At 36.9% G+C, this 25,955-nt stretch overlaps 1 protein-coding gene across 1 annotated transcript; it reads left to right on the forward strand.

Moving 5' to 3' along the window:
* The first annotated feature begins 198 nt into the window (after window positions 1-198).
* Window positions 199-22,327, forward strand: gtf2e1 (general transcription factor IIE, polypeptide 1, alpha). Its single transcript, XM_059499927.1, has 5 exons — window positions 199-297; window positions 1,113-1,755; window positions 19,769-19,970; window positions 20,216-20,454; window positions 21,090-22,327. Exons 2-5 carry the CDS (start codon window positions 1,308-1,310, stop codon window positions 21,548-21,550), a joined length of 1,350 nt encoding a protein of 449 aa, XP_059355910.1. The 5' UTR covers window positions 199-297; window positions 1,113-1,307; the 3' UTR covers window positions 21,551-22,327.
* Window positions 22,328-25,955: the final 3,628 nt, after the last annotated feature.

A 25,955-nucleotide genomic window follows, 5' to 3' on the forward strand; every position in this document is an offset into this window, starting at 1 on the left:
GTATATTAAATAAATGTACTGAAACACAGCAAATTAGACCCTTAACACATAGTTTTTGTTGTTTATAATTGCATTAAATTTCGAGACAAATATATGAAAATTTATTTGCTATCTTAAATGTACTAACATAATTAATTTATATTCATAATTAATACAATATATATATAAATATTAAATCGGCCCCTTTGACTTTTCAGCAACATCTCATGCGTCATTTCCGCTCAACGTTAGCGTGATGCTGAACCTATGTGCTGAACTAGGAAACTTGTTCCGATCTAAACAGGAGGAAAATTAAAGGTTTGAGCTGTTTTTATTCCTATCGTTCGTGCTTTTTATGTTTTTTGTTTTTACAACGATATTAATCTAACTATAGCCTTCATTAAACTCCGTTTCGATAATCTAATATTAAACTCAACAGTGAGATAAATTAAGCTTCAGTGGGCAGTGAGCTGTACTGTCACTTTGTTTTGGTTCATTTAATTCATACAATTAATTATGCGTTTGTTGCCGAATTTTATGACTAATAAACTTTACTACGTTTATATTCTCTTTGAATTTACAGTGTTTGAACTGGGTAAATATGACTCCTAAAATGAGCCCCCTCACATTTCTATTTAAGCTTTCTGTTAACATTAATATTTGCTGGTCACATTATAAAACCCAGCTAGACCGAGCTTCTGATAATGCTTATAGCTGGTCATTTATGGTTCTTAGCTTTCTGTATGGCAAGCCATGTTGGAGCAAATCATCCAGACAGCCTTTCTTTAATCGATTAAACGTTGTTTTATAACATGGCTAACATGGATTGATCGTAGAATAAACTGTGAGAATGACTTGTGTTAATTTTAGGAATATTATTTACAAGGAGTTATTGTTGAACAATTAAATAGTAATGAATATTATCTTTAAATCAGTAATATGTTGCATTTTTTCCTGAAAAAATAAATATATATATATATATATATATATAAAAAATTACACTTCGTCAAAAACTTTGTAATAGGGCAAAAAATTAGAAATATATAGACCTGTTGATATTTGGATGGAAATAAAGACAGTTATTGGATCATATGTGTTACTGATCTCTTTTTCTGTTCTCCCACTATTCACAGACCTCCGTCATACAATCCCGAAGTCATTCACCTGATTAGCTTCTTGAATACCTGACAAGCTGACCCTACCTATTACCATCCACTCCCATTCTTCCTAAAACCATATTGTTCTTGGTCTTAAAAATACTTCCACCTCCTGCTTTTGCACTGTTTCTCTTTCCATCATTTAGTTCCACTCTTTCCCTCCCCTCCATCATGACTGAACCAGAGCTGCTCACAGAGGTCCCTGCGTCTCTGAAACGGCTGGCCAAGCAGGTTGTGCGAGGTTTCTATGGCATCGAGCATGCTCTCGCTCTGGATGTGCTGATCAGGAACCCCTGCGTACGTGAGGAGGACATGCTGGAGCTTCTCAAGTTTGACCGCAAGCAGCTGCGTTCGGTTCTGAACACACTCAAAGCTGACAAGTTTGTCAAATGTCGTATGCGTGTGGAGACGGCACCTGACGGCAAGACGACAAGACACAATTACTATTTCATTAACTACCGGCTGCTGGTTAATGTGGTGAAGTACAAGCTGGACCACATGCGCAGGCGCATTGAGACAGATGAACGCGACTCGACTAACAGAGCATCCTTCCGCTGCCCCTGCTGCATGAACACATTCACTGACCTTGAGGCCAACCAGCTGTTTGACCCCATGACTGGTGAGTATGAAAGTGGAAGATGATTGTTTTAAATTGTTTGTTTGAATGTTATAAACACATGATCAAATAAGCTCTACTTCAAGTAGGGCTGCACAATCAATCACATGCGATATTTAATGCGCATCTTGTCAATAATGCTGGTTCTGTAATCAGCAGTAAATCTCCATCATCTGCGTGCTTTCACATGGAGCAGCATTTACTACACAGAGCCCTTGTTCACTGAAAAGCTGTGCAAAAGCACAATCATATTTTGTGCATGTTTTGCGCAGCTTGTCGGTGAACAACCTGCATTTCAGCCCGAGCCCGACGGGCCCCGACGTTTTTACGCCCCTTGAACTCGTCATAGTTCAGATGGGGGCCGGGCCTCTGGTCTGCTTTAGGCTTCTCCTTATTTTTATATTTTAGACATCCATCAATTAGTGATGAAAAAATATAAAATTATTGCCACCCTGATGGAAACAACACAAGACCATGCTACCGCAACTGTCAAGAGCTGCTCGACAGTGTTTAGTGTCCCGCAGCAGCACCATGTGTGGTGTGTGCCGTCAGCGCAGCTGAACAGTTCTGCGTTCAAATGCATGCAATAGGCTTAAGCTTACCGCAAAGCATCTGCAAAAGTAATTACCATAAATGTGACAGGGAGAAATAGTAAGGAGATATTTGAATTATTTACTAATGAACTAGTGTTTTCTGAGTCTGTGTCGCAAGGATGCAGTTGCCGAGCCTGACTCATCTCTTTATTAGACGCGCCTTTAGAGAGAATTGCATCTTTACGAATTATGATTATAATAAAAGAGATTTTGTTTTGATTTATTTCATTAAGTAGTCATTTAAATCTTTCTATAAATATATTTATTATGTCTGTGAGGCATGTATTCACTGAGTTTCTGTTCATTTTTGTACTCCTGTTAAAGACTAGATGGCAGAAAGTAGTGATGCACCGAAATGAAAATTCTGCGCCGAAACCGAAACCGAAACCGAAAATTTAGGATGCACTTGGCCGAAAACCGAAACTGAAGCCGAAAATGGCTTCTTTTAAAAACGTATATATATATATTGCTTGGATTTAATGGATCTGAATTGAAAAATCACAATATAATAATCAAACTTTTATTAACAGTTACATAACAAAACATTTTGTGTGTGACGCGCGTTCGCTGCGAGCGTATAGTGACGAGCTGGACGCGCTCCGAGAGAAGGCCATTAAAATCGATTCCCTGTTTTCGTTTTCGAAACTTGTGTTGGTTGGTCCGATCGATTGTGCAGCTTTTGTGACAAGCTTTTTTTTATTGTGACAGCCCTTTGACATGCTTAATCTTTGATAGGCAGACGCGTGATAACAGCTCGACCGTGAGTGAAACCTAAGCGCTTGCTCACGGATGGGAGGGGCGGGTGACATTCATTTTCGGTTTACGTTTTCGGCTGTTTTTTTTATTTCGGCCCGAAACCGATAATGCCATTTCGGCCGAAAATTTTCGGCGGCCGAAATTTCGGTGCACCCCTAGCAGAAAGCGCATTGTGTTTGTTTTCTTTATTTTATAAAAGCACAACGTTTTGTTGATATTGTGAGTGCTCACAAATAAAAGTAGACCCTTTGCAGTTACGAATGATTACTCTTACCTTTATGAGCAAAAATGATGGAATATGATCACGCTGGCACCTCCATGTCCTGCAAAGCATCTCAGCACAAACTATTGGATATAGCGCACATTTATCTAGGTTTAACATTTAAACATTGTTATCTGCTTGAACTGTTTAATATCTATAGATTTTATTTTAGGCAAGTCTTGGTGATTTGAGAAGGCTAAATTGATTAAACATAGGCTCACTGTCTGCCACATGGCAGCTTGGTCGTTACTTAAAAAAAAAAACTAAAACTTATATTTTACGATCAAAAAGGTTTTTCTAAATTTACTTAATGAAAAAAAAAAAAAAAAAAAAATATATATATATATATATATATATAATCACTTTGCTATTACATGCAAAACTTAACTATTTTAATAGCTGAAACAGTAATAAAAGCTGTTTAGAGAGAAGGGGGAAAAAAAGACGGGCTCGGGCTGGTAATTCTGATAAGCTGTCGGACAAGGGCCAGGATAGGGCCTAAGCGTCTCGGGCCAGGGCCTAAATTTGAGGCCCGTGCAGAGCTCTAAACATCGGCTCTGTGTAGTTAATGCTGCTCCATGTGAAAGAGCGCAGGTTACAGAACCGGCAATACTGACAAGATGCACATTAAATATTGCATGTGATTTATCGTGCAGCCCTACCTTCAAGGATTTTATTAAAAGACATCATTGACATTAGGGTTAGGCGTCATTATGGTACAAACATGCTGCTCGCATCTCAGTTTGTCTAACAGACATTTCTTGTTGGATGATGGACCAAAACCTTCAACTCATCCTGGCTAAGACAGAACTGCCTGTGGTTTTGAACAAACCCATCACTATCAAAATTTCTCCATCCAGTTAGTCACATCAACCATAACTCCTTCAAAAACAGCTAGAAACCTTGGAGTCCTTAGCCATCTTCAAGAAACGACTAAAAACACATCTGTTCCATGTTTATTTGACCATCTAACTCATTTAGTGTGACTAAATGGTATAATTTTCAGCAGTTTTGAACGGATGACAGCAAAGTTTGTCTTGTTGTCAAAGTTTGTCAAATGGAATTAATTAATTAATCAGTTAAAGCAAATCAAGTGTAATAAATGAAAATGCATCCGCTTTAATTTCTCTCTTCCCTTAGAATTTCATGGAACAAATATTTTCTTTTGAGTGTTATAAGTAATGGTATTGTGAGTGATTGGTCAAAGTTACTGTGTGATCATTATGTTGAAAATCAATTAGAAAAAACTCTAATTATCTTTTTTTTTATTCTGGCTGAATTTATGTATATTCAATTCAATTAAAGTTTATTTTTATAGCGCTTTTCATGATACAAAATGTTGTGCAAAAAGCTTCTATTTTAAAATTTCTACATTATATTTAGTCTTAGCTTATCAGTGGTGATGGTCAAGTTGATGTCCATATGGCAGAAATGTACAGTAAAATTCATGCAGATAGTTAATGAAAAGTAATCAAACACACGGCAAACACGATTAATGGCAATGATTATAGGTTACGATTACACTTATAGCAAAGTTTCATAATTTTGTACAGTTTAAGGATTGGCATTATCTGAGGACGTCTGAGGGGTTGGCATGATCTTTTCTCAGGTGTTTGGTCATCTCAGATCTTTGTAGGAACCATTTACAATGAACATATAAGCTTACATTGGCTATTGTAACCTCTAAGTGGTTTTGTAAGATTCAGCAAAAACCATCTTGAAGTTCTTAATACCAAGCTGGTCTCACATTTAAGGGATTGTGTGATCATTTTGTGAAGATACTAAGCCATGTACATTAGGAAGTACCAGATGTTTTTAGAAGTCTGTGTGGATCTTTATCTTTTTGCCCATATTTGGTAAGTACCTTGTAATCTCAAAGTGAGTGATAAATTCATTCAAGTCACTTTATCCAGACCTCTGCAGAACTGTGTTCAGACACATGATGGCAGCAGAGGCCAAAATTTGAAATGTTTTCAACACTTGAATGAACCTCACTTTTGGAGACTGATGCTGAATTGCGTCAGTTTGCAGACAGTAATCACAGACAGAAACGGAAATGAAACTTTATTTTAATAGGTTTAAAAATAAACAGGCTGTAATCTCATAGAGGCGGCTGTAAGGATTAGCACACTGCATTGACATCATCACCATGCCTTTCTGCTTCTGTGCCTACTGTTTTAACACTTCTGACTTCAACAGCTGCTGATTTATGTACTTAGCGAAACACACACACACAAGTGCTGCCCTTGATGTGACTTGTGTTATAATGGTTTCAGAGAGGGAGTATTTGTGAAGCTTTGCACACTGCTGGCCGTCCCTGTCCACCAAAACCTAAGTCTAACCCCTTAAGTTTTTACCAATCTGCATTGTGTGTGTGTGTGTGTGTGTGTGTGTGTGTGTGTGTGTGTGTGTGTGTGAGAGAGAGAGTCCATTCCATCATGTATAATTGAGCTAACTGTTGTTGTGTTTAGGAGGAATATAGATGAAAAGAGAGTCTGAAGAACAGTCTCTCAACACCACTGAACACTTAAGACTCATCTTTATGGCCACTGAATAACACTTTACCTTGATTTTTTTTTAAAATATGTCTGTTTTAATGCACATTAAGTGTTTATCTACATTCATAAAACAGATTTGGACAATGTTTTTAGGCAATTGACTGAATACTTGGGCTCAATGAAAAGACATTAATGTGGTTTTGTCAATTAAAGGAATATTCTCTGTTATTTTTAAACCTCAGTGTATACGAACAGGAAACAGTTATAGATTTACAATTAATTCCTGGCAGACAAGACAACCAGAGGGCTTTAACAGAAATGCGCAGCTCTTTTTGTATTATTAAAGCAGTTTTTCAGTAATAAAATGTGAGTGATAGGAGTTTTAAAACTCTTAATTGTCATTTAAGACACTGATTTTGTAGATGGAGAAACTTCAAGATATGGATTCCTGTGTGCTGAGTTGCTCCATAAAAATGTTTTACTTATAGTCTTTTTCTAGTTTCCGCAGTTATCAAGCAAACATGATGTCTAGGTTTCCTTTTTTTTTTTTTTAGCTGGTCATCAGCAGTTTAACATGCACTGCAAAATTATATTGCATATTTTAATTCTATTGGCAGTGCTGCCCAAGGAATGTGAGTTGGAACACTGTGACAGTGGCTGCGTCTGAAATCTCAGAATAGGTACTTCGTCTGAATAAATACTTTGCCACCATTAAAAAAAGTATGTTCTGTGTAATATAAATGTGTGTAATAGGAAAGTAATTGTACTACATTTATCATGTCGTCACCATGTGACCTGCAGCATTAGTCAAGTAGCTTCAGTGCAATTCTCAAATCCTCTCCCATGGCCTCATGGGACAGTAAAGCGTCCATTATCATTAGATGTGCACTTCAGAATCTTGCCAGAAGTAGCAAATTACTTTTTGCCTGCTGTTTTATGAATACATATTACTCTACATACCGTTTTTGCCTACTATAAGGAAGTAAGTATATCTGGATGCAGCAAGTGTTTTTTTCAGTACTGTTTAGCACCATAACATCACTACTGAATCTACAGCAACAGTGTGGTTCAATTCCTTGACAAATATAACAGAGCAAAATGTTTAATCAGCTTTAGGGCTGTCACAATTCCTCGATTAAAATCAAGTACTTGATAAAAAAAAAAAAAAAACTATTTACCTGTGTCGATTAACTGGCAAAATACTGGAAGTGGCGCATCACATTCCACAGATGACTTCAATATAAGTCTAAACCATTACTCTGAGTTTGAATGTCCACATGCTCTTGTTCAAGAAATTACAGTGGCTGTAGCATTTCTATCATAAATATGTGGCCAAATATATACAGTCATGGCCAAAAATATTGGCACCCTTGGTAAATATGATCAAAGAAGGCTGTGAAAATGAATCTGCATTGTTAATCCTTTTGATCTTTTATTAAAAGATCACAAAAATCTAAACTTTCATTGGATAATAAGAATTTAAATTTTGGGGGGGGGGGGGGGGGGATCATTATGAAATAAATGTTTTTCTCAAAAACACGCTGGACACAATTATTGGCACCCCTAGAAATTCTTAGGAGGAAAATATCTCTGAAGTATATTCCCATTCATATTCACAATTTTGAGCACTCCAGGGTGATTATGAACATGAAATTAACCAGCCATGGCTTCCTGTTTCACAGAAATATAAATAGGAGCAGAAACAAAGGCCAAATTCCCTTAATCATCCAACACAATGAGAAAAAAAAAAAACAAAGAATATATTTCTGATGTGCAGCAAAAGATGATTGAGCTTAACTAATTAGTGAAGTAAGAAAAGAGCTAGAGCAGTGAAAATTCCCATTTCCACCATCAGGGCAATACAAGAGGATGTGTGTCTATATCGTCCTAATGCACGGTGAGAAGGAGAGTTTGAGTGGCTAAAGACTCTCCGAGGACCACAGTTGGAGAATTGCAGAAAATAGTTAAGTCTTTGGGTCAAAAAACCTTAAACATCACCACATGTTGTTTGGGAGAAAAACTTGCCTAGCTCATCCAAAAACAAACTCCAGCATATTCAGTTATCAGACACGACTGGCACTGCAAATGGCACTGGCTTCTATGGTCAGACGAAACTAAATATGAGCTTTTTAGCCGCAAACACTCAAGATGGGTTTGCACTAAAGTGCAGTCTGCTCTGATTGGCCAACTGACCCAGTGTATTGTGATTGGCCAAACACCGCAAGCACTCATCTGAAATGTAATGCTCCTTTCCATAATCGCGAGCTTCATCTTTCAAAATAAGTGTAAAATAAATGCATCTACTTTCCGAAGGCCAAATAAAGTGCTTTTGCCTAGATACACAGCATCTCCCTTACATGGCTGCTTCAACAATAACTGCGGTTACTGAAACCACCTCTTCTTTCTTTGCGTGAACGTTTGGGTGGAATTATGTAAATATTTCCACATAGTGACGTAGAGATGTGGGGGCGTGTTTGAATGAGCCATTTTAGGGGGCATGGCAGAGTCTTAAAGGAAACTCTTCTCTCAACTTAGACGAGTTGATACGTACCTTCTCAGTGCGTGCACTCAATCACTCTTGTGCACAGCGCCACTATGCTAGTGTTTAGTTTAGCACCATTCATTCCTTGGGATCCAAACAGGGATGAATTTATAAGCCACACTTCCATGTTTTCCCTATTTAAAGACAGTTACATGGGTTACACGAGTAAGTATGGTGACAAAATAAAATGTGGAGATTTTCTAAGCGGATAAAAGCACTTCGCAGCACTTCGATCTTGGCGTATTAATATACGATACAATACAATATACTTTATTGTCCCCTTAGGGGAAATGTTTCTTGGGCTTAGTGAATGCTGCATATATACATATAAATAAACAAAGCACATAAATAACACATAAAACATACTAAACAGGGACAAAGCATGCAGACATTATATTAGGGCTAAAACGATTCCTCAAGTAACTCGATTACAAAAAATTATCGAGGCGAATTCCTCTGCCTCGAAGCCTCTTTTAATTTATTTTAAATCTCACGTCAGGTTCTTTCGCAATTTTTTTTTTTTTATGTGACACAACGCGTTTACGTCACCCACAAAGCGGAAGGAGACACAAGTGCTGCGTCCGAGTCAGCAGTGTTTTGATTTGAGGGGCGTGCAAACGTAAAGAGAACGTTGTGGCGTGTGTCCATTAAAAGATAGAGCTGGCATACCACAACTAGGGCCCTATGATTTCCACGATGCAGAAAACGCGGAGGGAATCACGGAATCCAGTCATAAAAACGGATTTACAGTTTGACGCGGAATGGCACGGAATTTGCCAAATTTTGAATTAATTAATCAAAAATAGGTCATTGCGCTTACATCAAATCACGATATGGACTAATATCTGTAAATATTAAGCTGGAACAGTCTATTTAATATGAATCCTGCATGTTCTGTGTGTCCCTGTTAATGAATGGAACAGACGCGCATTTTCCTTTATTTACATACACTGAAGCACACGTGACACTCGCGGTAATTTCAGCGTCTGCTGTCTCACTAAATAAGGACGTGAACTAGGGCTGCACGATATTGGGAAAAAATGACATTGCGATATTTTATTTTTCTGCGATATATATTGCGATATTTTTTCTTACAAACAAAAATGGGGTGAGCACACTTACATTCTCATTTTAAATGATTTAAACATCGACACCATCGTGTCAATTGATTAATATGCGCGAGGGAGAGAGAGCAAGACAGCGCTTGTGTTGTTTGAAAACGGCTCGCTCTCTCTTGGTCTCTCTCTCTCTCTCAATTCAATTCATATTGCTTTATTGGCATGACATACAAAGGTACATATTGCCAAAGCATTGTACATAGCAGAATAGAAACAAACAAAACAAAAATACAAATATATTCATAAAAAAAAAATATTACATGCAAAATAAATCCATATACATTTCTATAAACATTGATGGTACTTCTAATGTACTCTCTGTCTGTCTCTCTCGCGCGCGCTCTCTCTCCCTGTCTCTCGCGCGCTCTCTCTCTCACTCTGTCTCTTTTGCGTGCGCTCTCTCTCTCTGTCTCTCTCGCGTGCTCTCTCTCTCTCTCTGTCTCTCTCGCGCGCGCTCTCTCTCTCTGTCTCTCTCGTGCGCTCTCTATGTCTCTCTCGCGCGCTCTCTCTGTCTCTCTCGTGCGCGCGCTCTCTCTCTCTGTTTCTCGCGCGCTCTCTCTCTCTCTCTCTCTGTCTCTCTTGCGCGCGCGCTCTCTCTCTCTCTGTCTCTCTCGTGCGCGCTCTCTCTCTCTCTGTCTCTCTCGCGCGCGCTCTCTCTCTCTCTGTCTCTCTTGCGCGCTCTCTCTGCCCTGTTAAACTTGCATGTGGTTTTCAGTCCTGTCAATTATAAACTTTCACTCTATGATGGTTAAGCTGTGCAATTAATCCGCGAATCGTCAAGGGCAGGGGAGTAGCTGGCCCTTACAGTTAATGAATAACGGATCAACTACGACAGCCTACAGTCGTGGCCAAAAGTTTTGAGAATTACATAAATATTGGAAATTGGAAAAGTTGCTGCTTAAGTTTTTATAATAGCAATTTGCATATACTCCAGAATGTTATGAAGAGTGATCAGATGAATTGCATAGTCCTTCTTTGCCATGAAAATTAACTTAATCCCAAAAAAACATTTCCACTGCATTTCATTGCTGTCATTAAAGGACCTGCTGAGATCATTTCAGTAATCGTCTTGTTAACTCAGGTGAGAATGTTGACGAGCACAAGGCTGGAGATCATTATGTCAGGCTGATTGGGTTAGAATGGCAGACTTGACATGATAAAAGGAGGGTAATGCTTGAAATCATTGTTCTTCCATTGTTAACCATTGTGACCTGCAAAGCAACGCATGCAGCCATCATTGCGTTGCATAAAAATGGCTTCACAAGCAAGGGTATTGTGGCTACTAAGATTGCACCTAAATCAACAATTTATAGGATCATCAAGAACTTTAAGGAAAGAGGTTCAATTCTTGTAAAGAAGGCTTCAGGGCGTCCAAGAAAGTCCAGCAAGCGCCAGGATTGTCTCCTAAAGAGGATTCAGCTGCGGGATCGGAGTGCCACCAGTGCAGAGCTTGCTCAGGAATGGCAGCAGGCAGATGTGAGCGCATCTGCACGCACAGTGAGGCCAAGACTTTTGGAAGATGGCCTGGTGTCAAGAAGGGCAGCAAAGAAGCCACTTCTCTCCAAAAAAAACATCAGGGATAGATTGATCTTCTGCAGAAAGCATAGTGAATGGAATTGTGAGGACTGGGGCAAAGTCATATTCTCCGATGAAGCCCCTTTCCGATTGTTTGGGGCATCTGGAAAAAGGCTTGTCAGGAGAAGAAAAGGTGAGCGCTACCATCAGTCCTGTGTCATACCAACAGTAAAGCATCCTGACACCATTCATGTGTGGGGTTGCTTCTCATCCAAGGGAGTGGGCTCACTCACAATTCTTCCCAAAAACACAGCCATGAATAAAGAATGGTACCAAAACACCCTCCAACAGCAACTTCTTCCAACAATCCAACAACTGTTTGGTGAAGAACAATGCATTTTCCAGCACGATGGAGCACCGTGCCATAAGGCAAAAGTGATAATTAAGTGGCTCGGGGACCATAATGTTGAAATTTTGGGTCCATGGCATTGAAAATCCCCAGATCTTAATCCCATTGAGAACTTGTGGTCAATCCTCAAGAGGCGGGTGGACAAACAAAACCCCACTAATTCTGACAAACTCCAAGAAGTGATTATGAAAGAATGGGTTGCTATCAGTCAGGATTTGGCCCAGAAGTTGATTGAGAGCATGCCCAGTCGAATTGCAGAGGTCCTGAAAAAGAAGGGCCAACACTGCAAATACTGACTCTTTGCATAAATGTCATGTAATTGTCGATAAAAGCCTTAGAAATGTTTGAAGTGCTTGTAATTATATTTCAGTACATCACAGAAACAACTGAAACAAACATCTAAAAGCAGTTTAGCAGCAAACTTTTTGAAAACTAATATTTATGTAATTCTCAAAACTGTTGGCCACGACTGTACATCGCACATCCTGCGATGTGACTATCGTGGATTCGTACATCGCGATATCGATGCTTAAACGACACATCGTGCAGCCCTAACGTGAACACATGAACACCATCTCCAGAACTGCTCTGACAGTAACTTCATGAGCATTTGACCGCTTGATTTGAGTAAAACCAGCGTCACATCACATAAACAGAACTGGAAAGGTACGTCAACCCGTCAAAATAAAAGTCCTGTATTACTATTGTTCAGCAGAATGTACATAGCCTACTACTAAAAAAACAAACAAAAAAAGAAACATTATTTTTTTTAAGGTTTAATCATTTCTTCCATGTTTTATTTTTAATAGTAAATCCCCTTTGTTTACCAAAAAGTTAAGTTTGCTTAATTTTCAATAATTAAAAGATAAATTAAATGAATGTTTTGTGTGTTTAATGTTTAATGTGCATCTCAGAAAATGCACTATTTAAAACCACAACTGAATGGCACTTAAATGCACGTAATTCATCTGTCAACTTTATTGTCATTGTTCACAGTACAAGTACAGACAGAGAAACAATGGGTAATAATTAAATGTTTATTTTTGATGTATGCATTGCATTCTATGCATTTAAAAAGTAAAAATATTTTTTTTCTAAAAAAGGAAACTTAGTTGTTCATTTTAAGAGACACAGGAGTCTTATTTTCTCTTGCATAATTAATATTGCACTTTAATTAAGTAAAAACACATTTTATCCGATTAATCGATGGAATTTTTGGTAGAATACTCGATTACTAAAATATTCGATAGCTACAGCCCTACATTATATCAAAAGTCACAGTGCACAATGGAACTACCACTATCACACAAATTCCTGACCCATAAAACCAGTAATAAAGAACAATACCAGCAATAAATAAGAATAAAATAATGTAAAACACTACACACAGTTAAATGATGACTACTAACCAGAACCAAGTCATTGGCTATCGTCATCACTTCTGAAAACTCCTCACATTGGTTGTATTGATGGGAGTTAGAGGGAGAGGGAGAGGGAGATGGGGAGCTTTCAGGAGTGATGATATTACTGCGACGAGGTCGAAGTGCTGCGAAGTGCTCTTCCACCATACATTGTAGTCATCATTTTTATCCGCTTAGAAAAATCGCCACTGTTTATTTTGTCACTATACTTACTCATGTACTCATGTACAACTACTCATGTAACCGTCTTTAAATAGGGAAAACATGGAAGTGTTTGGTAGCTTCTAAATTCATCCCTATTTGGATCCTAAGGAATGAATGGTGCTAAGCTAAATGCTAATATAGTGGCTCCGCACGCTACAGACGAGACGGGAGAGGAATGTAACAACTCGTCTAAGTTGAGGAAAGAACATGGTGGAATATGGAAAAACAGTGGGGTTTTCCTTTAACTTTGATAAAGAATATCTCTTTGGATTTGAAACTTTAGTCTTTGCAACTTTACAGATCTTTTTCAAGCTTGTAACACTACAAAGAGAAAGAAAAAATTTTTATCACATCATATGACCCCTTTAATGTTGTGAGCCTATATTTCTGCTGGAGGTTCTGGACAACATGAAGACACATGGCATCATGGATTTTATCAAATACCAACAGATTAAAAAATCATTAAGTGACTGACTCTGTTAGAAATCATATAATGGGCCATGTTTGGATCTTCTACCTATTAATCAAAATACAAACCTCAAAAACAACACAAAAATGGGTCACTGAGCATAAAACCAATCTTTTGCTATGGCCATTCCAGTCCTCTGACCTGAACCCTATAGAAAATGAGTGTGGTGAACTGAAGAGAAGAAGCGACAACATGAAGCTGGGAATCTAAAGGATCTGGAGATATTCTGGACGAAGGAATAGTCTCTGATCTCTTGTCAGGTGTTCTCTAACATCTTCAGGCATTATAGGAGAAAATTTAGACCTGTTAATCTTGCAAATGGAGGTTTCAAAAAGTATTGAATAAATGGGTGCCGTTAAATGTGGCCAATGTGCATTAGAGAAAAACATTTATTTCATAATGCTATTTCCCCCCATTTTAAAATCTTATCTAATGAAAGGTTACATTTTTTGTGAATTTTTAAAATAAAATATCAAAAGGATGAACAATGCAGATACATTTTTGCCGATATTTTATGGCCATGACTGTAAGATTAAATGGACATTTTAATGAAATGTTGTTTAGTCTATATTTTAAGCAAGGATTAGATTGTGCTGTAAAGAGTAAAAACAATTGTCAGGCAGTTGGCACCCTCTGCAGGCATTTGATATAATACATAATGTACATAAGTTACGATTATACCGTTTTAAGAAAATAATTAAAATAATTAAAATAAAACCAAATTATTACTTCTTTTTGATATTTTATTTGAACAAATTGTTATTGCATCAATGCTATTGTATGTGTATTTTAAGTCATTTTAAAGTCTGTTGTTTGCTTAGGTCTATTTTTATTACCACAAAAAATTATCCGATTACTCGATTAATCATCAGAATAATCGACTGATTACTCCATTACCAAAATAATCATTAGTGACAGCCTTAATCCGCTTACTGAACAAATTACTCTTATGCGCCATTTCTTCATAGTAAACCAAAACAATACAGCACAAAACTTAAAATCCGATTCCTGAACAAATGACTCTCATGAATCATTAGTTTCTGTGGATCATAAACATGCAGCTCAAGCACTGTAATTGACTACAGTGCCCGCTGTATGATCCTGATTAAGGTTTTTTGCAGAATTGGGTTTAGTTTAATCATTAACTGTAGACTATTTTTCTGTCTTTTGTCCCTGACTTCATTTCATTTCTTATATTTGTGAGCACCACATTTATATAAGAGTCTTGCATAGGGCTTTTTTAGACCGTTTTGTACCCAACAGACAGGAGGAACTCCTCTGTACAGAAAGCACATGTTTAAGAGAGTGATGGATGCATAAGATGAACAGAAATAAGAGAGAGAGCGTTGGAGGACTGAGAGCGGTGTCAGAGGTGAGTGATGAGTGTTAGAGGAATAGAAAGACAGATAAAGAGCGCATTGCACATGTTCACCCTCACCTTTGCTGAAAGCAAACTGGCAGGCAGGGAGGGAAAGTTGTTGCTAGGATACACATCAGGAGGATTGGTGAGGATAAAGCAGAAGTACCGAACAGCCAACGATGAAGCACCTAACCCTGTGTAGACCCTGGTATTGAACACATACTTATTTCCCATGTTCTCTCCTGGACTCGTATCCCTGAACGGATTTCTAAACATGAGTTTCATGATGCACTGTGTTCTTTGTCCTCAGAGTGGGCTCAAACGTGGATGTTTTGCGACTGGCTGTTTTCACCCCGTGCTGCCTTTTGTGCTTAGGTGGCTTAGTTGCATCTTAGAACAGAAGAGTGTATTGATCTGATTGGTCAAGCGCATTCAGGTCCCCCCTCGTTGAGCAAAAATAAAAAATAATTGATCTATGAAAATCTCTTTGATTGGTGAGGTGTTACGGGAGATAAGGAGATCTGACAGGTCAGGCTTGCACGGTAATAAGTCACTCGCTGATCCTCGGTATGTCTTCAGGCTGCCTCATTTTGTTATCTCCCTCTAGTCTTTCCTCCTTCCTTCTGAGTCGCACATGTGCATATAACAGGGTTGTAACCACCCAATATTTAGATTTCCAAATATGTTTTTTTGAATGGCTGATTTGTATTATTTTTGGCATATTGTATGCTATCAGTAATCAGGAAATGGCAGTGGGTCAACTCATTTTCAGAAATGTAAATAATGTTGTTTCTTTAGTGTTTCACAGCTGTCTGGAGTGGATGTTGGTCAATGGAAAGAGACCAGAAAATTAAAAACTCTTCACATCATTTTCAGTGAAAGCTTTAATCAGTGAGCACTTTATTTAAAATTATGCCATGTTATATAACCTTGGCCCTAATACAAATTATTTGATTTTAGAATAATTGAACTACCAAAAAAAGCATCTAAAATAAATTTTTTAGAAATTTTAATAAATCTTAATGCATTTGATATTACCCATGTAAAATATGAAGAAATTGTGTTTTTACACAAGCATTGTGTTCTACAATTCATTAATTCATTCATTCATTTATTTTATTTTAAAATAAAGCTAATTTTAGAATTGTAAGTATGCCCACACATTTTATAATTGTTTTTTCTTTCTCTTTTAACAGACAAATAAGATTGAGACATGAATCAACTGGCTGTCTATCTGATTCAAGACTTCGATGTATAGTATTACTGACTTTTATTGTATCTGATATACTCTACAGACATGATTATACTAGCGTTTAATGTTCCGAGTAATGTTTTTAAAGAAATTTCTTTTAATTAAAAGGGCATACATTACATTCGATCAAAAGTCGAATGTTTCATAAAATGAAAACTTAAAATTAAAGTAAAATATCTTGAATTCAAATAAAGTACAAACAATTTTCATTAAAGTTTTTACAGAAAATGTTATTTTGATTTTACAATTACGATAATTTACTTAAATTTTACGGTTTTGTTTGGCAGCCGTAGCTGCCAGTTATTCACCTTTTTTTCTTCTTTTTTTTTTACAGGTCTTTTTTTACAGTGTAAAATCTTTATTTTGCAGATTTTTTTTCTGGTTTCAATTACGATAATTTACTTTAATTGAAAAAATTTTGTTTGGCAGCCATAGCTGCCAGTCATTTAACATTTTATTATGGGGCTTTTTTTTACAGTGCACCATTGTAAACAGAAGAGACTTACCCCAAGTCATTTCCAACAGCTTCACATAAATGTAGTACATGTAGATATGCCCATCTGGGCATTTCCTGCAGACATTGCAAATCCAGTGTGAATTACTGATGATGGGGGATACTGATTTTGGATGTTCTGTCCTGAAAACTAATCCTTTCTGAATAGGGTTTTAGATGCTGTCTGTAGAGCTTAACTTGTATTGAATCCAGAACAGTTATTATTAGAAGTCATCTATATACAGTCCTCCAAAGGAGAACAGTTAACTATTCTTTAACTGTATTTATATTGTAATTATTCTTATTGCATTAGCACTGCTGCAATTAGAATCAATGTGGTACATTTGTCACAGTTGCTCAGACCCCATCATGAAAAAAACTTTCTCCTCTCTCAAATGCTGAAATGATGCTGGATTCATCTTTTAAGGGCCGATCACAAAAGTCCTTTTGTTCTTTGGTGTCGACGACAGAACAAAGCGCCATCCTGTTTTCAAAAGAGCTCTGAATCACTGGAGCGAGTGCTATGTAATTTAAACCAGACCTATTCATATCTCATAGAAAATACAAAAACTATCAACACAAAGACACCAGGCCCGACAGAATCCTTAATGTATGCCTACACGCTAACAGCACCGCGCCATGTTCCTTTAGATCATTGCGACAGTACAATGTGTACTCACAGACCCAGTGCACACTTTGACTGAAAACAAAGATTACAACAAGAGTGTGTGCATGTGCAATATTGCTAATTGTCCAAGACTTTGGATTTGATATCTCTACAGAATTATTTTGGCTGGAAGTCTCTATTGGCATGTAAAAGAAAAACGGATAATATAATTAAATAATTTCTTAATATAACATCCCTTAACATTGGTCAGTGCCTCCTTTTGGAAGATTTTTTTTAAGTTTCCTTTCTGAGCTAGTGAACTTCCTTTCTTTCTGTCACTTTAGAGTTGGTTCACATACAACGTTTTTGGGTTACAGAGTTTGATTTTTTATTTATTTTTTTTTAATTAATTGTTCACATACATATTTGATCAGTGAGATGTATCTTGCTACTTTTGTAACGCAAATGAGCAGTGCCTTTTTAGACTCGGTTGAAGTTGATACAGAATGCATTCATGTGTTTAAATACATAAGATGTAGATGTAACATTAGAAAGGAAAAGAACAAAAGATGCGTTGACATCATTTTAAAAATGCAGTGCACATATACTAAGCGTTATAAAAGCAGTGAGAAAGAGACCTACATAGAAAAACTATTAAATGACAGGGCAGTGGAATGCAAAAATATGAGATACAGTATAGTGGATAAAAAATACAAAGTAAATTTGAAACTTTAGTGGCATATTTTTATAATGCAGTTTCACACGCCAGATGCTGCGAAAGACGCAAACAAAATGTTCAAAGATGTCATCCAGCATACGTTTATACAGAAAATTTTTTTGTTTAATGTTTTTTGCATGGTAGTGTAAAGAAAAAATAAGCTTAAGTACTAAAAATTTGTTTTGTAAAAGTTGAAATACTTCAATGCTGCATTTCTTAGTGCTGTTTTTACATAGATGTTTTTACATTGTGTTTACATAGAAAAATAATGAAAGGGCAGTGCAGTAAAGTGTGTGTGTGTGTGAGAGAGAGAGCGAGAAGACACACAGACTGACTGACCAGGAGGGCTGCAGTAAAATTGTTCTCTGCACATTTCAATATTTCCTCTGGAGCTGTGTCAAATTTGATGTGATGTGAAAAGAGAAAACATCTGTAGTAAAAAGGCCTAGCTGGAGGTGATTGTTTTTCAGGAGCACCTTCACAGATTTTGTTGTCAACTTTCCAGTAAAGCTTTTAAAATGGAAATTGCGGCGAATCGTTTACTTGTTCGATTCCCCTCAAGGCCAGAAACTCAGAAGCTGTTACACCATGCACTCAGCACATAACATGGGAGAATTTAAACATAAAAAACATATCGCTGGTGTGTTCATGATAGCAAAACATGAAAACGAGTTGAGAGACATTTTAAATAAAAGATTACCATTAAAGGAAGGTTACAATATCAGCACCATCTGTGACTGACCATTAAATGCCAAGTACACACATATGTAAAATATGTCAAGGCATGTACTTTATATTCAGCTAGTAGTTGGAGTATGCTACACACTCATACAGAGGGCCCTGCTGTGTGTGTTCTTGTCAGAAGGCTGTAAATAACCTCAGCAGCAGATGGCAAACCAGACCAACTTTGCTTGCCATGGAGCCTTCAGTGAATTCTGGGGCAAAATGTGTGTTTGCGTATGTTTGTCCTTGTGTCTGTGACTGTTTTTGCTCTTTCAGTAATATTAGATGGTCAGCAGTGGTTTTGGCACCATCCTCTAGATGGCATTGAATTGTAAATGTACCGCACCGTGGTTCTTTTTGTAGTCCCTTAAAATATAAATGTTTTTCCTTTTTGGTAGCAGTGCTGTTTTATTTCAATAAAATATTTTATTTTGAGAATAATACAATTACAAGTTTTTGATATAAGATTTACAATTATTCAGCAAGGATTGTTCAGCTGATTAAAAGTGACCGTGAATACATTTATAATGTTCTGTATTTGTAAATGAATCATTTTATTTTAGACTTAGTGTGCAGCATTGGCCGATCCCAGAAAACAAGTAGTCATTTATAAGGAGTATGTCTTGTTTAGCCAGACTGATTTGTTGCTGTTTTGAAAACTTTGAATGTTGACAACATTTTCTCACCCGCTGGCTGCTAATGTAAGTGGTTCCTGGTTCGAGACCAGCAGGTTTGTGAGCAAAGCCAAATTTTCTGTCCCATAACTGCCTGGTGGAAACGCCAAAGGATAGGTGGGCCAGATTTGGCATTTGCTCCAAATCCACAATTGGCACCATGTCTCTGGGAAAAGGAGGCATGGAATCCCAGCCTCCGGCTCACAGGAAGCCAGAGATATAAAGCCACTTAACAAAGTTTTTCTGGGCTCTAACTTCCAATACAAATGACCTGGAGATGCCAAGTGTGATGGATGTGGTGCGGTGAAGTAGTTGAGAATGAGGGTCGATAAGCAGAATGGTACTGTTTCAACACTTTGATCTTTTGTGCTTAAGACTTTTTTTTTTCTTTTTCAAACACAGGAACTTTCCGCTGTACCTTCTGTCAAACAGAAGTAGAAGAGGACGAATCAGCCGTGCCAAAGAAGGATGCCCGCACTTTGGTGGCGCGATTCAACGAGCAGATCGAACCCATCTATGTATTGCTACGAGAGACAGAGGACATTAACTTGTCACATGATCTTCTGGAGCCTGAACCGTCAGAAATCCCAGCCCTAAAACAAAGGTCAGCACCTCCTGTTCAGTCGAAGTGGCAAGTTTTATGCACTAGACCGTGTAGTTTTCAACTAAAACTATTAAACAAAAAAGACAAAAACATGCAACAAAATAAAATATAAAAGTTAATTCAGATTATTAAAAATTATAAATATTCAAATAAATAATGTTTAAATAAACACTATCAAACAATATACATGACCGTTTTCTATACTAAAATGTATAGTAAAAATCCACCTTTGCTATATTCCGCAGTCGGGAGCGGGCCGCCCAGACCGCAGGAGGAGTTGGTGCAGGGGCACCTGGTCGGGAAGTATGGAAAAACAAAGGGTCATCGTATGACCTCTACTCACAGGATGTGGTCATCAGCATGGAAGACCAGGAGCCTCAGCCTGGCCAGACTACCGAGGGAAAGGCCCCCAAAGAGAGGCCCATATGGCTGACGGAAAGCACAGTGCAGGGGGCGTACAGCGAGACAGATGCTCTGAAGCAACGTGAGTCACATCAACTATTTTGAAAGTGGTTTTTGTGGTCATGGTCACATATTTAACACCGTTTCATGCATTTTTTGGATTTGCCTCTTGTTTATACACTTCTTGGGTCTGAATGCACAGTCTATCTATTTATAAGAGCAAGCGCACAAATAGGTTAAAAGGGATATTTTATATTTTAGGGATATTTATCGTCATTCCAAAAATTTTGGCATTTTTTTTTTTGGAACACAAAAACAGATATTTAGTAGAATATGTATTTTTTTTATTTTATTTTTTTTACCTACAAAGCCAAAAGAGTACAATAAAACTAGTATGTTTAACTTATTTTTGTATATAGACATACATTTAAAGTCATTTTTCACTGAGAAACTTTGCTTTCATGTACTCAAATAAAAAAAATACGTATTTGCTTATTCAACATCATTGATGAAAAAGGAGAAGAAACCAAATGTACAGTTAATTTATTGCATGAAATTCAAGTACTTGGAAGTCAAGATTGTTATTGAAAATCAACCCCGTTCCTATAAAGCTGTCTTGTGGCTTCAGAAAGAAAAGTTTAGAAAGTATAGCACATTTATGGTGAAGACATGCATCTAAATTCACCGTATTATTTTCTTCCAATTTTTACGCACCAGCTGGCGAGGACTCTGTATTAACCCAGGAGGAAATGACTGGACGAGGAGCTGCACAGGATGAGAACGAGGAAGTGATGCTGGCTCTCCTCATTCACGAGAAGAGGAGCGGAGCTGGTCCAGGAGGTGCTGTCGTCTCCAGACCGATCGTTCCAGCGGCTAACGCCAGTGACTCTGACAGCGATACCAGTGAATCGGATGAAGACTCACTGCCTCAGGCTCCAGCCCACACTATGCGCAACGCTACAGCCCTGCGGCCAGGAAAACAAGAGGATGAGGAGGACGAAGATGATGATGATGAGTTTGAGGAGGTCGGGGACGACCCTGTAGTTATGGTAGGGGGAAGACCTTTCTCTTACAGGGAAGTGAGCCAGAGACCCGAGCTGGTGGAACAGATGAGTGCTCAGGAGAAAGAGGCGTACATTGAGATGGGCCAGAACCTCTTCCAGGACATGTACTTCTGAGTCCATCATGTCAGTCTGCATCACATTCGTTCTCACTTTTGTCAATTTTTTTTTCATTTACAGAATAGTTTCGATCGCTCTCTTTTGCACAGTCTCAAACGGTGTTGTGCGACGTGCCAGAGCTGAGAAATGTAGTGTTATATCATTGACCGTTCTTCTATTTTTCTCATTCCTCTGCCATATTCGAATATGAAGCTACTCTGGTGCCAATGATACCAAAGTATCACGGTTGTAAACAAGAGTGTCGTACATTGGCAAACACACTTGCAATGCTACCTTTCTAGTTTGTTTGCAGTCTTGCCACATTCAAAGACATCCAAATGAATACTAGTGTTGCTGCAGTGACCTCTGGGACAGTTTTACTCAAAAGAAAACCCCAAACCGTTGGGTTCTATGGGGTTTTTCTGGCATTTTTGACATTTGAATGACTGCACGTGACAAATGTTGTTTTGCTCAAAGCTGCCGAGACATTTCTGCATCTTCTTGCTTTCATGTCTTTTTTTCCATGGCTCTTTTTCTCAACAGTATTTAGCAGGACTTGCAGATTGAAAGGAAAGATGAGGGATTTTGTTTTTAGCTGACTGCCTTGATGTGAGTTTTGATGAGATATGTTTGTTTAGAGTATGATTGCTTTCCTTTCACGGCAGAAATTAGCATTTCTTCTTTTGATCTCTGCCTTAGTGGACATTACTCACTTCTGTTTGTTTATCCACAAGTGGATTTTTTTCAGTTTGTTAGACATTTTACAGTAATAAAACCCTGAGTGTGAAAACTTCAGTCTGTGTATTCATGAATCGGTGTGTGCAGCAACCTCAATGAAAGATGAATATGAATTAATAGATGAGTTTCATAAACAAGAATCCTGCTGTTATTTCACATAAATGTATTCACAGCAAATTGTGCCACTTAGTTTATTTCGCCTAGAAAGGAAAACAGGTTGGTTTTGCAGTGACTGTTGCCAAAAATGTTTGAATTGACCTCTTATGTGTGATCATGTAATTGAATTGGGAACAGAGTCTCCGGGGAAGTGCTTTGGTGCAGCTGCGGTTGAGATAATGCGGGAGATAAAATCGGTGGTGTGTTGACACGCAGCCAGACAGAAAACCGGCAGTGCTGCTGTCACGTCACATTACAGGTGCAGAACTATCTGCGGCTCAATGCAGGGGGTGTGTCTAAATGATATGAAGGGGGGTGAACTGAAACTTATGGCTTTTGTAATCTGATTCTTAAAATATGTTTTGCAATTTTAAAAAAGGAAAAAGAATGTTAGGATAGAAACGTAATGACAATTGTTTGAGCTTTTGCTCAATTTCTATGGTAAAATGTAAGAAATTTGTGACATTTACCAGTTACCAAAAAGCACAGGTATTTTTGTAGCAATAGCCAACAACACTGTAAGGGTCAAAATAATCGATTTTTCTTTTATGCCAAAAATCTTAAAATATTAAGTAAAGACCATGTTCCATGAAGATGTTTTGTACATTTCCTACGGTAAATATATCAAAACTTAGTTTTTGATTAGTAATATACATTGCTAAGAACTTCACTTGGACAACTTTAAAGGCGATTTTCTCAGTATTTAGATTTTTTTGCACCCTCAAATTCCAGATTTTCAAATAATTGTACCTCAGCCAATTTTATTGTCCTATCCTAAGAAACTATATATCAATGGAAAGCGTATTTATTCAGTCTCAACAGAAATCTCAATAATAATAAAAAAGACCCTTATGACTGGTTTGGTAGTCCAGGGTCACAAATTGTTTGCTGATAATTTAACTAAATAAATGAGGGAATGCCATAATAGTAAAGAAAATGTCTTTTCATAATTTATTCATAATTTAAGATCCATTATGAATTATTTACTCTTATAAATATTCATATTTTACTGCCCCTGTAGAGTTTTTATTTAGTATTTATTTTTATTTATTTGTTTTTCTTCCCAAGTCCCCTTTTTCCAGTGAAGGAAAACATGGTATGTAAAAATGTATTAAGAAATTATACTCTGAGCTTTGGTGCTTGTAACTTTGTGAATTGAGGATTCTCAAATTCTGTGTAAAGAAAAATAAATAAGAATGAAAGAGCAGAAGTGTGTAGTTTGCTAAATTTTTTACAAGAAACTGTTTCTGTTACCATGCATAAACCTCTGTTTAACATCTAAATTAATCTCTAATGAAAAGGCTTTCATTGGATTTTACATATTTATGAATCTCATATAATGTTCACTGACCTTGTTGTTGTAAATTACTTTTTCTTCATACTATTTCTATGCTCAGCCAGACTGGGTTGATTTGGCACACCCTGTCCCCATTCATTTATTAGCCACATTCTGCACTCATACCTATATTACTCACTTTTTATAACCGCAGCTGTAAATGAGAACCATTTCTCAGCTGGAAAATTCTCTCAATTATTTTGCTGTTGGTGAGGTCAAGGTGTTCTGCGTTTCACGTTTGTTAATGTGTTTGTCTCCCTAACATATTGCATTTCATCTTGTACCCTTCTTCTAGATCCTCTACTGCTGTTCCTGTTAGGAAAGTAAGGAGGCACTCGATTTTTTATTTTATTTTTTCACTGTAAAATATTGTATTCAAAAATATTTATTAGTTTTGATAAATGTTCAACAACTTTCTTCTGCAGAACACAAAAGAAGATATTAATATAATAATAATAATAATAATAATAATAATAATAATGGATCTTAAATTATAAATAAATACTGAAAAGACCTTAATTAAAGATAATGAAATTGATTTTAGAAATGTCATATGGGAAGTGAAAGTGTATATAATAGTCAATGGTCAGTATTTATTATTGGTTGCTTAACAAATTAATCCCATTATTATCACTCTTTTGTCCTTTAAATCTTTTTAATGAAGAACACACTAAGGAGAGCTAAATTCATGGAGGATATTTTTGGATCCGATGGCCTTCTCTATTCAATTAAGAAGGCGTACACACTGTCATCTGTCAGTCATTTAAAAGCCATTAGCTGTCTCCTGCAGCTGCTTCTGCTGTGTCCAATCTGAACATGTTGCTCTAACTCACGGCCACTCCGTTATTAGTAACGGTGTATTGTTTACCTCTCTCTCTGTTTACTTCCAAACACACTAATTAATGTCTCTTCCATGGAAAGCTGTGGGTGAGCTGGGAAAGGGGGTGTTAATGAGATAATTATATACCCACAAGCGTGTTTCAAATATTTATGTCCACCTTATTTAAGTACAATACAAACAAGAGCATAATTGTACAGAAATATATACACACACACACACACACAGACTACTATACTATACTATACTACCTTTCAAAAAAAAATTTTGGGGATAAGATTTTGGAAAGAAATCTTATTTTACGCAGGCTGCATTTATTTGATTCAAATTGCAGTAATATTATGAAATAGTATTTCACTTTAAAATAACTATTTTAAAATATAATTTATTTCTGTGATTAAAGCTGAATTTTCAACATCGTTACTCCAGTCTTCAGTTTTACATGATCCTTCAGAAATCATTCTAATATTAAAATAGTTGTGCTGCTGCGTAATAGTTTTGTGGAAACCATATTTTACTTCTTTGGTTAAAAAATAAATAAATAAAAGAACAGCATTTATTTTAAATAGATTTTATGAAACATTATAAATGTAAAAAAAAAAAAAAAGAAGAAAAAAAAAGGAGGTTCAGCAAACCGAGTTAACTTGAACTCTGAGTTGACTTACCCTAAGATTGGAAACTCTTGAGTTTTCGGTTTCAGAACAGCTGAACAGAGTTAGTTCAATCCACTCTGAATAGGTTAACTCTGAGTTTAGCGTATGCACTTGACTATGAAAAGGCATGGTCAATGGAGGTCCAAAATTACAATTCACCATGGCAACAGCTCCCGCCAAAAAGACTTCTGCACACTACATCATTTTAATTCTAAATCAATGTTATCAGTTGAAAACTGGCAGAAAGTTAAATAACTGAACTATATTAATTTTCATAGTATCCCACGGGGAGAAAATAAAAAGGAGAGAAAAGAAAAGAAAAAAATGTGGCAGCAGAACAAAAAAAAATTAAACAAAAACATAATTCAGTCAGGTAAAGCTTCAAGTGTAAAATGGGTGTAGGCTAACATGACTTAACAAGTAGGCTATTTGACATTCAATAAATATAATTCAGTGTATATCTATTTCAATGTGAAGCATCTTATCCCACAGTCTAATGCTTTTTCAAATAAATAAATGTTCTCAAATCCAACATGGTACAAAAATGGGATGAGAACCTTCACCAATATCACAGACAGATGAAAAGGAGATGGCCACAATACCAATATTAAAAATGTCGGGGAAAACTGGGAAGAAAAATAAAAATGTGTTGCTTTTATATTTAGAGAACATAAAGTTGACCAAATAAAATGTGAATAATTT

Source organism: Carassius carassius, chromosome 19, assembly GCF_963082965.1.
Source record: "Carassius carassius chromosome 19, fCarCar2.1, whole genome shotgun sequence".
In the NCBI taxonomy this organism is placed as follows: domain Eukaryota; kingdom Metazoa; phylum Chordata; class Actinopteri; order Cypriniformes; family Cyprinidae; genus Carassius; species Carassius carassius.

Excerpts from the sequence above, each read along its gene's own strand:
- gtf2e1 (XM_059499927.1), top strand. The coding sequence starts at position 1,308 with ATGACTGAACCAGAGCTGCTCACAGAGGTCCCTGCGTCTCTGAAACGG. Across the intron at positions 1,756-19,768 it reads GCTGTTTGACCCCATGACTG|GAACTTTCCGCTGTACCTTC; the intron begins GTGAGTATGAAA and ends TTTCAAACACAG. Across the intron at positions 20,455-21,089 it reads GACAGATGCTCTGAAGCAAC|CTGGCGAGGACTCTGTATTA; the intron begins GTGAGTCACATC and ends TTTACGCACCAG.